General features: G+C 44.7%; 1 protein-coding gene across 9 annotated transcripts in view; it reads left to right on the forward strand.

The window, feature by feature from the left end:
• Positions 1 to 15,650, forward strand: part of BCL11A (BCL11 transcription factor A) — a 101,079-nt gene that overhangs the window by 73,661 nt on the left and 11,768 nt on the right. For 7 of the 9 annotated variants that reach the window (XM_040453654.1, XM_040453656.1, XM_040453660.1 and 4 more), the window contains one exon: positions 11,490 to 11,591. The exons of the other annotated variants lie outside the window; for them this stretch is intronic. In XM_040453654.1, coding sequence (XP_040309588.1) covers positions 11,490 to 11,591 — 102 coding nt within the window. The remainder of the gene's footprint in view (positions 1 to 11,489; positions 11,592 to 15,650) is intronic. 9 annotated transcript variants of the gene reach the window in all.

Genomic DNA, 15,650 nt, shown 5'->3' on the forward strand with positions numbered 1-15,650 from the left:
CTCTCGAACATGGGGAAGTCCACTGAACAGCACTCAATTTCTGAGTGCTTATTGAGGGACTTTTCTTTGCCCAGAATGGTGTCGGATCATGAGAGGTGGACAATACCATCTTGGTTCTCAGAACCCTGGGGTTTAGTTGAGGAACCAGTGCCGGTGGGTATGCGATGATCTCATGGAGCCCTGGACCCAAGAGAAGTGTAGTGTAGAGCTGAAGACACAAGAATGGCGTCTCCTTTGCATTCCCTTCCATTGTCTAACCAGGGGCCTTTGTGCCCCAGCTCCGTGAGCCTCAGTGCCCCCAGCCCTAGGGGAAGGGGGGCAGTAATCCCAGTGGGGCCTCCTCCCGGGGAAGTCCACAGCCCTCTCACACTGAGGAGCCAGCCTGTGTCAGCCAAGAGCCTCAGGCCATAAATGCAAAGTATGGTTGAACAAAAGCCGCTTTTGAGTGAGAAAGCTGAGTGGAGTTGTCCCAACCTGTCAACTTCAGATTTCTTTCCTCCTCCCCATAAATCAAAAAACGGTTGGTGGAAGGGAGGGACAGAAGCATTTCATTTTCAGATTTTGTAAGAAAATAAAATCAAATCAAAAGAACCTGTCCCACGCTGATACCTTACATGCCAGGTTTGAGCCTGAGGCAAATTTTTGTGGCCATGTAATAAGCCTCTTTAAAATGGTGACAGACCCTTGACTCTTTGCCTTGAATTACACTGATAAAAGACATTTTATTGCGTTAGAGCTGGGGCAGGAGTACAGGACGGTTCTTGCCTGGTCGGCCTCTTTGAAACCGTTGTCAGCCCTGCTGTCCACACTCCCCACCTCCTGACAGCGTTTGAGCACCATGGCGGCGGAGATCTGTGGGCCTGTGACAGAGGGGGCTTTCTGCCCAGCAGTGGAAAGTTGAGGCTCTGGACGTAAAAGGATTTCAGCCTGAGGGGCTTGTTAGGGAGAGGGGAGTGTGTCCGTTCTTAGTAGACATGAGAGATCTTGACATTGGTGGTTCCAGGTCATTCTCATGGTTGAGACTGCATGGAAATAGAGCATGGCCAGGAAGGCTAACCCTCTCAGACCTATATTTCCTAGGCAGTCTTAGAGAGATTCCAAAGGCAAAATGATTCTGAAGTGGAGGGTCCCTTTATCCCCCTCTTGATCCCTATGGAATAAGGATACAGGGATTGTGGCCCCTTGGCCCAGGGAGGCCAGGCGTCCACAAGCTGAGCTCCCAAGTGAACCTGCCCACTGGGTAGAAAGGAGATGAGATGGTGCATTCTTGGTTTGAAGGGCTCAGAGGTGTCTGATAACTTTGGGTGTTACCTCTGCTGAATCAACAGAATTAGTAAACCCAAGAACAGCCAGCAACACCCACTCTGTGGCTGGATTGGGAACTCTTGAATGAGTGCAGATGATACATGTGGGCATCTCTTTTTTATTCAGGAAATTCTTTCCAGGTTGGTCAGTGGTATAAATGAAAGATTAGAAATTGGGTAAAAAGCCAGGAAAGTAACTATAAAGCCAAGAAAATAGGCCTCAGATAAATAGGCTGTGTCTGCCTCGCCTTCGTTCTGTGGAACTCTGTCAGAGAGGTTAGGGCTGAGGCTACAGCTGGGCCGCTCTGTGCCCAGAAGGAGGGAAGGTGCTGAGGGACTGGGGAGACAGTAGCAGAAGTCGGAAGAGCTTGTGGGCGGGCAGAGGCCTGTTTCTGAAAGGACTGGCTGCCTTGGGATGAGGCCTGGCCTCACAGGACCAGAACCCTTGATTCAATCTCACCTCAGGCGAGAGGGCAGCCTAGTTTTGTTCCCGAAGAAATGTCAGAGCCTGACCTGCTAGACCATTTTTTTTTTCTTTTTCGTTTGTAGAGCTTTGAAGTCTTAAATTAGTTCTCACAATTTCCGAGCACTTCTGTATTAACCATAGGACATAACAGGTTTTCATTCTGGAGAATGGCCAATTCTGGTTCTAAGGATCCATTGGCCAAGATTGTCGCAGAGCCTTCCCCACTGCCTCAGATGCACACACACACCACTTTATAGTCCCAGGAAGGCAAGTGATTGCCTGTGAATGGCATAAAGATTTGTGTCTAGGGGCGCCTGGGTGGCTCAGTTGGTTGAGTGTCCGACTTCGGCTCAGGTCATGATCTCACTGTTCATGAGTTCGAGCCCCGCATCGGGCTCTGTGCTGACAGCTGGGAGCCTGGAGCCTGCTTCAGATTCTGTGTCTCCCTCTCCCTCTGTCCTTTCCTGGCTCATACTGTCTCTCTCTGCCTCTCAAAACATGAATAAATGCTAAAAAAAAAAAAAAAAAAAAAAAAGACTTGTGTCTAGACACCACACTCTGCCTTGGCTCACCTTGAGGGTTCCTGAAGTGAGTGGTGATGAGGGCCATACTTAGTGCCCAGGAAGGTAGACTGGACTCTGACTCCCAGCCCTGCCTTCACGACCTGCAACGGGATGCTTTTGACATCTACTGTGTCCTCGCTGGGGAGGTGAGGATAACACCTTCCCTCATCCGCAGGACCACTGTGGGGCCAGAATGTGAGGAGGATGCTCTGGGAAGAAGAGGAACATCTCCAGAGAGGCCAGGACATACTTCCTTAAGAAGGGGCCGGGTTTGGAGGCCTAACACGGCCTTCCCGGGGCTGCCTGTTCTTTGGGGCCCTTTTCCCTTGAATGGTTGCACAGATCAGTTCTGGAAGATAAGACCAGAAGACTCTCCAGCTCCCTGGGTGGTCAACCATGCCTCTCCCCTCCCTTGTCTCTCCAGCAGCACCTCTGCCCCACCCTGCAACACCCAAGAACACCTGAAAATGTCAGGGATCTCCTTATAAGTGCCAAGCTTGGGTTTGCTTAAATTTATTCTGGTATTTGCTTGAGACTCACGAAATGGTGGTATAGAGGCATAAATCACATTTGTCATGAGCTGACACCGATGAAAAGGTTCGGGATGGCCTCTTCAGAGTAATTTGGGAGTTGCGTGTTCTGTTGGCTTTGATAGACCAGTCCTCTGCTCTGGCTGGTGTCGTCAGAATTAAATGTTTGCTAAGCAAATGGTCAGTCTCATTGGATCCATCTTTATACCCCAGATGCCTTTTCCTCCCCTCAGGCATCTAATACTTAAGCCAGGAGAAACTCAAGTGCATGGTTTTCAAGGCTTTCCGGGTGTCTGGGACTATGATTTTCCACCCTTTTCTTCATTTCTCCTGTGGGTAGGGGGGCGTGAGTGGTATCTGTGAATATATTTGCGTGAGGCCGGACAGTTGGGGTGGTGGAAACAAACTCAGAACAGCTTCTTTTTATCTGCCCCCTTCTAACCACAAAGGTATTGCAGTTGAGCCCCACCTTAAGAAATCCCCCAAACGCTCGAAATCTCATCAATGGCAACTGATAAATTAGAGGGTGATTTTTCACATTACAGAAAGATTGTTAACTTTCCAAAAGGTTTCGCCACAGGGTTCCTTTAAATAGTGAGCTCCCCCACTGAATTTAAAGTGTTTGTTTACAGATCATTAACTACTTGACAGAGAGGTTGGGGAGGGGGTGGAGGAAGAAGCACTTAAAAGGTAAAATGTTAGAAGCCCTGCCAATTTTCGATAGGCCTGGAAGGGTGATGAAACATCTCTGAAATGATGTTGGTTAGCAAATGTGATTCAGTTTACAGAAACTCACTTTACACATGGCTTTCCAGGAACCTTTCAAGTTGGTTGAGGGCAGGGATCACAGGACACTGGGGCCTTGCCACCCTGGTTTGAGGTGGCCTGGAGAGGACTCCAGCTTTCCTTAGAGCCCCGTGGGTGCCAGGCTCTGGCATGAGGCGGAGCTTTGCCACTGGCCTTCTGGCACAGACAGCAGAGACCTTTTCCCTTGACATTTAGCCTGAGTTTGTGGAAACTTTCTTCCTGGTCCTCTGTGACCTTCAGTCTCTTTGGCTCTGGACCCACCTGGGTTTCCTCCTTGAAGCTCAGACAGGTGAGATTTGCAAGATTGTGCCCCAGGAAGTTGAAATCCACCACCAGGGCCTACTTTCTGAGTCTAAGAATTAGCCTGGCAGCTGGACCCAGCCCATACTGGCTTGGAGGTTCATCCTAGTCCCTGCAAGGTCACGGGGGCACAGGCCCATCCTGGCCGGCTTTTAAGATGGCCCCTACCAGGTCTCTTAACAGCATCCCAAACTCCTGTTCCATATCTGGTCTCAAGGAGACTTTGACTGGCATGGGAAACAGGAGGGAGAAGTCATCATGCATCTGATCCAGTCTTCTCTTTTTAAGGATGAGAAAACTTAGGGTCAGAAAGGGGAAGGGATTTACTCAAGGTCATGCACAGCTGGTGCGTGGCAGAGTTGGGACTGAAGAATCTGGATTCCTGACTTTGTGCCAGCAGCTTCTCCGAAGGCGCGAGTCCCTGACATCCTAAAGGAAAAGAGTCTGGAGAGTGAGGGTCAGTGGTGTTCATAGGGGAATGGATTGGGCATGGGCATTGTTCCCAAATTCTCCCAAATTCTACCTGAAAAAGACCCCAGGTAGAGGCAAACATGCATGTGTGTGCGTGCAGGTGCACACGTGCACCTGCACGTGCACGCGCGCACACACACACACACACACACACACACACACACACACACTCGTATACTCACGCATATACTCTCACAGTCACGCACACCCCACCACACACAAACAAAATCCTCACATTAGGACTCAGAGGAGGGGTGAGGGTAGCCCCGCCTTACCCATGGCTTTGAAGAGAAGAAAGGGGGGAAATTTGGAGGGAAGGTCAAGTTGATGACTGAAGAGACAAAGCAGTGTAGGAAAATCTCCACATTTCTTGCACAGTCATTTGTTGAGAATGTGTCAGCAAGTACAAGCCCATCTGAAACTGGCAATGATACATCTGAAATAGATTATTTAAGCCAGGGAGGCAATATTGCAAAGAAGAATGTGGCTATCAACACTTGTTTGTCTGACTCAGAGGAATAAAACACACTGAATCCTGCTTCAGCAGACCACCCACCATTCATCAGGGCACAAAAATGGAGGTGGGGGAGAAGCAAAACAGGACGGATGAACTTGCATAAAGAGTTTCTCAAGCATCCGCATGGCTATGTCCCTTATTTTAAGAAAATGTGATATTTGAAAATAGGAACTTATGAAAGCTGAGGACTTCACAGACGTCCTCAGAGGGTTTATTTAGACGAACACATCCTCTGTTGTCAACTAAAGGAATCGGTGTACAATATTTTGATTTAAATGTAACTACCTGTTGGGCCCCATTTGCTATGTGCACACCTTGGCCTTTGCTCCTCTGAGCATCTGTACCTGCTTTTGCTTTTGTCTGGAAAGTCCTTCCTCTTGGCTTTCCAGGTGCAGTTCATAAGTTACCTCTTCCTGAAAGCCGCTCTCCTGCCTTTCAAGTGGAAGTAATTTCTCTTCCTTTGAATTTTCATAGCGGCTTATCTGTGCCTCTCTCATGACACACTTTCTGCATTGGAGGAGAGCGATTTCTGTCCAGGCCTTCTCTTCTCTGCCTCGTTGAGGGCTTTACTGGCAAGTCTGTCTGGGTTTTCTTTGTGTTACCCCCAGATGCTGGCCCATTGCTCTGGGCATTACAGGCCCTCAGTAAATAGTTGTTGAATCAACACATGAAAGAGTGAATGAATGGCATTAACCTAAATTAACACATTTTGCATAGTGAGGTACACAGTTAAACAAAGAAAAAAAAATCTGTCCTAAGACAATTTGTCTTTATAGAGTTGCCCTTCCAGTCTCCTTGATTAGTTCCACCATTCTAAGGCAAAAGCTTAAAGTGTAATAAAAATTTATCTAATTCACAATCAAGTGAAAATACTTTGGGCCCAGAGCCAAAGAATATTATTGGAGCGCACTTTTTTCAACACCCTAAATTTAACCAGCTGGAATTCTTTTTTTTAAAGTACCATCCTATTCAACCTTTTTGAAATGAAGGATTTGCCTTTTAGTGGGAAATCTGCATTTCAACACAAAGATGGAACACAATGTCTTTGGTTTAGTTATTCTTCAGAAAACTAAGCTCTCTCTCTCTCTCTCTCTCTCTCTCTCTCTCCCTTTTTGAATTACATGCTTTGCTTAAGTTAAAGACACAGATTGCAGAAAATTTTGTTTAGGCCTGACAGATTGGTGGCTTGCATTTTTTGCATTTTTATAGATAAAGGGGCATGAAAGGTGTCATCTCTCCTCCCTTTACAGAGTGAATTTCTAGGAGAAGAACTCAAAAGGTGAAATTAGTTTTTAGATAATCAAGGTTATGAGAGAATAGAATTGGTCAAAAAAGAAAAAGAATTTTTAAGTGAGTGATTGATGAAATTAAGAGTCACCGACGAAGGATTAAGGAATATAGAGATCATGAGCAAATTTCAGCAAAGAAGTTTTGTTAAGTGTGATATCTCCAGAATTCTTGCTTGCTTTCATCTGTACAAGATACACTTTTTAAATTTTTTTTTTAACGTTTATTTTATTTTTGAGACAGAGACAGAGCATGAACGGGGGAGGGTCAGAGAGAGAGGGAGACACAGAATCCGAAACAGGCTCCAGGCTCTGAGCTGTCAGCACAGAGTCCAACACAGGGCTCGAACTCACGGACCACGAGATCATGACCTGAGCTGAAGTCGGACGCTTAACCGACTGAGCCACCCAGGTGCCCCAAAATACACTTTTTAAAGAGCATCACAATTTGGTAAAACCATATCTAAAAAAAAAAAAAAAAAAAAAAAAAAAGATGGAAAAAAATGCTTATTTAAATGCTCATTTCTAGAACAAAAGGGAATGCAATTTTGACAATATCAGAAGGTTAATTAAGAAGTCTGTTAGCAATGATAAAGCTGGCACATTTTCAGTTTAGATTGACATGACTCAAGACATAGGCATAGCTAATGTTTGCTCTATAATACTTTGTTAAGACACAGAATCAGAGAGAGAGGCTCTGGTATCTATTGTAAAGGGAGGGTTAAGAGCTAGAAGGGCATTTGGTGGACTTGCTTTCCGGTTAAAGAAGCCTGTATCCCAGACTAGCTGCACTCGTTATTTTTGTGATTTGGATCCAATAATAGTGATAAAATTGGAATTGGTTCATTCAGGAAACTGTACAAACTTTCAGGATGTGTTTTAAGTGTAGTCTGTAAGTTGGCTACTGCCTGGGGAAGAGGGGATTTGAGGATCTTGGAGCTGGAAAAGAGTGTCAGGGTCCTTTATTTTGGCCTATATCACCAATATAGAGATCCTTCCCCATTACGGTGGGTTATCACTCATTCTTTTCTTGAAGACCCAGAGTGAATGGGAGGTTATGGCTTTCCAGGGTGACCCGTTCCACTTGGGGACAGTTGTACTCCTTTTGTGCCCTATCTAATTGGAAAAACAGGGAAGTTTTCTAAAAACATATGTTTAAGAAAGGAAATATATATACACCTATATACATTTCAGGAAACATCAAACACCTATATGTCTGTGTTCTCCTCTAGAGAGGCCTGGGGATTTAATACCTGAAAAAAGTTGGGCACCCAGAACAGTCTCTAAGTGTGTTGGAAATGATGCTTTGTGCTTAGCTGTTTCGGCACATGTGTAGATCAGCAGTATTACTTGTCGATGAGAAAGACTCTAATGTGGCTGCATTACATACCCAGTGATTAATTTCAGAAACAAACAGCATGTCAATAATAAAGGAGTCTTTGAGATGTTCTTGAGGAAGCCTAAAACTTGACTCAAGGACCTTAAATTCCAGGGACATCCCACCCGGTTTAGAGAGCTCTGCATCAAAAGTTGGTACCCCACTGTATATAGAAATGTAAAGTGACCAATGTATAACCTTAAATCAAAACCATTCCTGATTTACTGCAGGTTTTTAATGAGACCTGAAAAAATAAGATTCATTCTTTTTCATTCAGGCGTCAAGAAACATTGCAGCCTAATAATGCATAAGGCATTTCTGAGGAGATGCCCAAGTGGAGATGCTGGGTCTAGAGAGACCTTTATGAAACAGAACAGGTTAAAACACCTTTCACCAGAAGAGCACAGGCATTTGAAAAGACTGATCCAGAAGAGGGCAACACATCACATTTGTGAGCCCAGACAGGGAAACAGAGTCCAGGTTTACCCCACCCATGCAGTGTGCCACAGCTGCTTCCTCAAACATTTCAGCTTTTATGAAAGTGGTGAGGACACCATCTGTCTGACATAAACTGGTTTGGATGTTGTCTAGCGCAAAGAGCGCCCCGTACTTGATAGAAAGCCTGGGTCTGTTCCCTGCCCTGTCAGTGAGGGATGTTGGAATTCCACATGAAGGGATTCTTAGGGATGTCCTGGGCTTGCTCTGTTTTGGACAGTTCTCGTCCTGAAAGAGGTGAATCTCAGAAGGGACAAAAGTCTCATAGCCAATCTGGCTCTCTGCCAGCGGAACATGCTTCCAGCTTCCGTGCCTCCTCTTACCCCAAGACAGCATTGTCTTAAACTGGGCTGTGTCCTCAAACCACCTGGGGGACTTGTTAAACATAGATTGCTGCATGTCTCCCACCTCCAGGTTTTTATTCAGTAAGTCTGAGAATTTGTGTTTCCAACAAGCTCCGAGCCACGCTGATGTGCTGTGCTGATGCTGGGCCTGAGGCTGCCCTAAGAGAACCACCAAGGAAACAAAAGAGAGCAGAACTAGATTTCCCACTTTCCAGCCAGCTACCTGAGCCCACCACTCCCTGGGGGAAATGGAGAGAAAAGGCCCTCAAAGGGGTGGGGGGAGGCAGGCAGGTAGAGATGCTCCTTGAGTGTGATGCTTCAAAGCATTAATTGTGAGACTTTGCCTAAAACATGATGAAATCACTGAAAGCGTCATCGCAAGAAGTTAAACCCTAAGGAGGCTATTAACAACTTAGCATTTCCAGTTCCTGTGGGAATGTCGACAACTTACCAAGGAGAATGTGTGCAGAGGCTGCAGAATCAGCTGGGTTCCCCATTGCCTGTGCTTTGACAGTCTTCCTGGAGGAAGAGAAATTCAAGTATGAGTCTCTCAGAAAGACAATGTCAATAGCTTGTTAGGCTGATAGGAAGGGGTGTGTCCCTCTTCAGCTGGCCAAATTCTGCAGGGGAAGCAGAGGTAGAGGGTGAAAACCTTTGGGGGGGGGGGGGGGGGGTGGGGGTGGGGGTGGAGGGGAGAGCCAAGAGGCTCAGGAAGCAGGTCAGGTGTTGTTGTTTTCCAATTTTGAAACCAAGTCAGTTCATTTGGACCCTTTGAAAGGCCCTCTCAACACCCCTGGGTTGGACTCCCTCCTGAGAGGTTGCAATGAGAGAAGTTGTTTCTCCTAATGGGTCAATGAGTGCCTCTTAACTGGCACTCCTTGGGCAGGAACCAGGGGGAGGAGATAGATGGATCTCCCAGGAAAGAGCACTGGTGGGAAGCAGGAGAGTAATTCTGATCTTCACTTTGTGGTTAACTATCAACATAGCTTGTGGGCTAGTCACTTAATTTCACAAGCCCTCAGTTTCTCCATGTGTAAAATGAAGGCGTAGACCTGATGATCTTGAAAGTTTTTCACAATTCAAAAACCAAAAACAGGTCATGGTACCAGATACCCAGATAGTCTCCTCGAAGAGCCCTTGCTTTGCCATGTGGCCTGGCCCACTTCCCCACAGGGCCCCTGGAAACTCAGCCATGTGTAGACATGGTTACCAACCAGACATAAATGCAAGTGGTCAGGCCTGGGTTAGGTTAACATTCCTCTCATTTCTTGCTGGAGGCCTATCAAGGCACCTCAGCTTCTCCTCTCAGACTAAATGGCAGGGAATTTAAAATCAGACTGTCCCTGTGCAGGTGTCCAAGTACGTTGTTGCATTTCTGCTAGGGTTACGGAGTTACCTCAGTTGTGTGGGTCTCTAAGAAAAGGATCTCAGTCTTGGTGACAAACCAACTTCTGAAATGGCTAAGACGAGAACAAGTGCAAAAATGGATTCTCAGATTTCTTGTTGAAAAACACAATGACTAAATCTGTAGTTAATTTTGCCCTATACTCTCAATACCCTGTTTATAATATACACAGTCAACTGAAGACGTGCTTGTTTTTTAAGTCCAGTCTTTGCACTTTTGCTGGTTCATTTTGTGTCATTAATTCTGTTTGGGGCTGGAGAGAAGGACATGCCTGTGTAGATGGACTCAGGCTAGGCAGGGCCTCCACAGCAGCCTCCCTTTGCAGGCCTGTAACAACATAGCTTAACAACAGAGCATAAGAGCTTCCATGAGCAATATGCCATTGTTACCCACCATGCTTCTCATGAAAGGAAACCTTGTGCTGACTGCCCTGGCTGTTCTTGGCAGTGTGAATCTATATAAGGAGAACAGGATGTATTTTACACTTGGGACCTGCTATCCTAGAGTATAACAACAACACTTTTAAGTGCTCTTAATATTAAGCTAATGGAAAACATACTCTGTTTACTCACCATCAAAGTCTGTTTTTCTTCTCTCCCTCCTCCCCCAATCATCACAAACTCCAGGCCTCTAGAACACGCTGGGTATCTCCTGCTCCATCTATCCTACCCTCTGTCTCAAGGTTGACCTCTACATGCTTGGTTAGCTCAAGGTGGACTTGGAAAAACTAGGAATTTACCACACAAACCATATAATCCCCAGGTTGCACAAACCAAACATTTCCTTTTTCACCAAAGTCTCAGAGCTAGAAATGCTTGATTTATTGCTAGTATTATGTTTATTAGTGTGAGAAGTCATTTCTCCTCACCAGAGTGCAACAAAATGCAGTAGAAGGGAGAAGGTGGGCCACTTTTTCTGGGTGCTGCTATTATCAGAACGCTGGTCTATCCTTGTTATTTAATAGTGGGATTCCTCACCCTGAAGACGGGGACTTGGCCAAAGTTATCGTAACCCCAGAAGTCTAGTATTTATTCTCCACTACCTCGTGTTGTAAGAAGCCATGTCTATATGGGGTATTTCGCTGATGGGATTCTAGAGTGTGGCCCAACCAAGTCCCGAATGTCTAAGATTTCCCTGTCTTTGGAGGTGCTATTTGAAGTACATATTGTTTTTTGGTTGGGCGTGTCAAGTAAAGTAAATGTATGCATGTAAACCAGCCTTGCAGATAAATCCCTCCATTTTACCAGTCTACCCCATAATATTGCCAATTTCCCCCTTGCTATTTACATATCTCTTATTATAAGACAATAAACAAACAATAACAATCAAGCAAATGAACCAAAGACTCCCCCACCCCTGCCAAAAACAAACCCCTTCTGTTTTGTTGAAAAAGACTAAAATCAAAAACAAAACAAAATTGTGGAAATAACTTCATCACAGTTTTTTTGGGTTTTGTTTTGTTTATTTATTTATTTTTTTGATATAGGCCTTGGGCCTGTTAACTATCTGCAAGGCTGTTGTAATGATGTTAATCTATTTTAATGGAATTGAAATGTGATATCCTGTGGTTTACGATGCACATTGTTTATAGCTTTGGTGCTTGATTTTGGGTTTCTTTCACAGATAAACTTCTGCACTGGAGGGGCCTCTCCTCCCCTCGTTCTGCACATGGAGCTCTAATCCCCACGCCCGGGATGAGTGCAGAATATACCCCGCAGGGTATTTGTAAGTTGAGCATTATTTCTTCTACAAATGTCCATGTGTATAGAGATGAGAGTTTCTGGAAATTACCCTTACTTTTTAAGTACTGAAAGGAGTTACTTCCAAAATAGATTGGCATCCACATATGTATTATTCCATTACTCACTTGGCACCCTCTCCCTGCTCCACTCAACCCCCTCCTCTTTTTTGTGTCATTCCCATGGAGCTGACAGTAGCTCATCCCTGTGGGTCTCCTCCCCAGGGTCTTACCTGGCTCCACAGCTGGTGACCATAGATCTCTGTGTGTCCAGGGCCCATTTTATTGCTGGACATTCACTTCCATGGCCTCATTTAGGACTTTGAGTTTATTCCATGGCATACCTGTTAGCAGAGGCCAGAATCAAAAGAGGTCAGTTTAGAGTTACTCTACAGTTATTCTCATGCATGTTATAGATGCATTTACATGTGTATTTAAACATGGTATATTTGTATATATACATGGCGCGTTATATATGTGCACACACAGACGATTTCTACGTGTTTTTCTCCTAGTTTTAGAGAAAAATGCACAGCATTGTTGCTTAAATTCAAAGATACCACTACCACCACCATCACCACCATTAACACCATCCGCTTATGTGTGCAAACCGACTTTTATCTTTTTATGAAATTCAGATTTATATGTTTATGAAAATATTTTTGAAAGAGGTTGTTCTAGAAGGTAATACAGTTTGCTTTTCTGTGTAGTAATAAATGATATGAGTCATGCATGGCTAAAAAGTTGGGTGGGGGTAGGGGTCGATTCTGCCCCAAACACAAAAAAGCAGGTTCAAGGAAAAAAAAAAAAAAAAAAGAAGTGTGACACCTACCTCATTTTTATTTAAGGAATTAATTTTTATTTCGAAAGTCAGTGAAAGGTTACCTGTTGTGGAAAGAAGAAAAGAAAGAACATAAAGAAGAGCATAATGGTGGGGAGTTCAGCCATACAGGGGACCTGGTTTTAGATGGGAGAGATAAAGTACACCCAGCCATCTTGTGAATGGTGTCTGCCTGCAGGGCAGGGCATGCTCCCTGAGACCAAATTTGAAGCCAGTTGTTTATTTTGTTAACTCCTAGGTAATCCTAGGTAACAAAGAGTTATTGTGTGAATTTCACAAGTCCTCAAGTCCTGAGGGCTGGGCGGTGCAGGGGTTAAAAGCACCTCTTCTGCCATCCCCTCCCCGACACGAAGCTGGGCCTAAGACTGGGTTAGGTCGCCGATTGCAGAGTTTAGGGGGTTGGACTCACAGTTTCGAGTCCCTACATGCTGGCTGGGTGGGGAGAGCTCTCCTCCTTTTGCTGGGGGTGCCTGGGGCCCCGCGCTGGGCTGTGGGAACAGAGCCACCCCCTTGGAGGGAAGGGATGAGAAGGGAGTAGGGCAGCAGAGAGGAGGGTGGAGCTGAGTGGCCAAGGGCTGCTGGCCTGGGAATCAGTTCAAGGTCTCTGCCTCTTCCGCTGACCCTCCTGAGGGCAGGGGTGGGAAACTAGGAGCCTGCTGCAGAATCCATGTCTTCTCCCCCTCTTCCTGCAAAGGGAGGGTACCTAGTTTGCTGGTGCCCATGCTGGCAGGACCAGTTTAGGAGTGACCAGACAAGGTATGTGGAAATGGGTTGTGGAGTTCCAGAAAGCATTCAGCAGAGCTGACCCCCAGGCCACTCAGCTGCCTTAACCAGCTGCCCTTGGCTTTCAGAGCACTGAGCACTTAGCACTTCCCTGTGGCATCCCTCCTGGTGGACCACAGTCATGGGCCTTAAAATGGCCCCTCCTGCCACCCTCTAGCCAGGACCTCCCTCCCTTTGGCCTGAGGCCTGGATTCTAGATTCTGGATTCCAGCCTTCTTCTGGAAGCCTTTCTGGGTGTACAACCTGGTCAGTCATCATGCTAGGTAACTAATCAAGCCTGGGAGTAATGAAAACTCACATTCACCTTGGACCTGGTAGTTTACAAATGGCTTTTATACACGTCTGTCATTTGAACCTCACAATTCTGTAAGGTACTGTTTTTATGCTCATTTTACAGCTAGGAAACCTAAGGCTCAAAGAAATTAAGTGTCTCAGAGCCCGTAAGCTGGCAAATAAATAGTAGAGCCAGGCCTCTGGTGTCAGACTTCCTTGTTTTTCTCAATCCTGAGGCTTAGATCACATGACTCTTTAGCATTGGTGACAAACTAAAAATGGAGTTATTCCTTCCCATACAACAAAATGAAATAAAATAAAAGCTGGTAGGTGAACTAATGGCTGATTTTAACTATTTGATGCCTGGAGTTCCTATGCTTGGGGCCAGGACTCAGTTTATTGCTCTAAATCAAAACAATTCCCGTGAATGCCCAATGAGGCTCTCAAATTGAGAAGTTGATTTTCGTCAGAGTAAATGAAGAATATTATTATATTTTACACGTCAATAAATCAATGTAGCCCTAATTTTGCCACGCAGGAAATCAATTCTGGTCTTTCTAACCCATCAAAGATGTTATGAACAAAGTAATTTCACAAATTATGGCAAGTAACACCTTTATTGATGACTGCAGTTTAGGAATTGAGAATCTGTGCGCACTGTAATATAATATGGTGCACTGGCATGAGCTGAGTGAAATACAGATTATATGGTGAAACTGTAATGCATCATTTGCTATTAGTGGACTGGTAATAATTACCAGTTTCAAAGCAGCTCTTTTGATGTAATCTTTAGTCTCAATCGTAACAGCCCTTCTCATTGACATTATGATTACACTAGCTGCCCTCATGATCTAGAATATCTAGTTGATAGGAATACTAAAATGCGATAGTGAAAACTGTATGTTGTATGCTCATTATAAGATAAAATGCTATCTTCTCTGACCTGATGTCTGAGAGGGGAGGGTAACAGCACAGTGTGAACATAGTGTAACACTATCACATCACTGGCTCTGAAAACAAAATTTTAGGAAGTTCAGAGCAGCAAAATAAAATGGACTTTGCTTGTTTAAGCCTTTTGGAAAGGATACAGGTGAGACCCTTGATGCAGGGCTGTGCACATTTTGGCACTGATCCGTAGCCGTGGTCAACGTGCATGCAAAACCAGATTGCTAATTATGGGTCCGGTCCTGGGATTCAGTAGGATATCATAAGCGAAAATATGATTTTAAGGCATTTGGAGTGATGAAAGTGTTAAGGACTTGTTTCAGCTGGCAAATCTCCTCTTTACTTATCCAATCCGGATTGTCAGGCTAAATGTATGATAATAACACAGAGTCCTAGAGAGGCAAAGGAGAAAGCCACAGAGGGTCATGTTAGTTGGAACCAGATAGGTTTTTTTCCCTGCCTATTTAGAACCCAAGTCATTGTTCAACAACAACAAAAAATTTATGAAAATACTCTCAATGATGCTTTTTATTTCCCTTTGAAGAAAGGAGGCAAACAAAAATAGGCAGATAATGTGATACTAATGTCAGCGTTTTCTTTCAAAATCTTTCTGCCTTTTTTTTTTTTTTTTCCCCTCCCTCCACATTAGGCAAATGTTGGAAACCTAATTTTGGTATCTTATCATCTAATCTTGTTAAAGAGATTTACCCAGGAGTGGGATATATTGAGTGAGATTATAAATGCATTGTAAAGTAAATCACAAGGTCAGGGCAGGGAGTCCATTATTCAGACAAGTGCTCTGAGCAAGGCTGGCTTGTTTGGGAATGCAAGTGTTGGGGCTCCTGAGAAGACCCTGCCAGCTTTTCTTTCTGACTTGCTAAATGGAGGAATCGTCGTAATTGATTAATTCCCACTCTTTAGCTCCATGGTGGATTTTTTTTTTTTTTTGCTTTTAAAAAAGTTACTGACAAATACTAGCTGGGGCCTTAAGCGACTCCTCTAGTCCCCCCTTTTAAAAGACTGGCTAAAGTTTATTTCTCATTTGTACTTTATGCACTGGCTTTTTGAGAATCCCTGGGAAGTTCATCTATTTTTTCTCAACCTTGTCCTTTGGCCACCAATATTTGGGCCCTTTTTAATGCTGTAGTTGACTGGTAAACTGTTTGTTAGTCCCTTGGTGTGTGTATGTGTATATATATATATA

Source organism: Herpailurus yagouaroundi, unplaced genomic scaffold (assembly GCF_014898765.1).
Source record: "Herpailurus yagouaroundi ecotype Mexico unplaced genomic scaffold, PumYag 210, whole genome shotgun sequence".
In the NCBI taxonomy this organism is placed as follows: domain Eukaryota; kingdom Metazoa; phylum Chordata; class Mammalia; order Carnivora; family Felidae; genus Herpailurus; species Herpailurus yagouaroundi.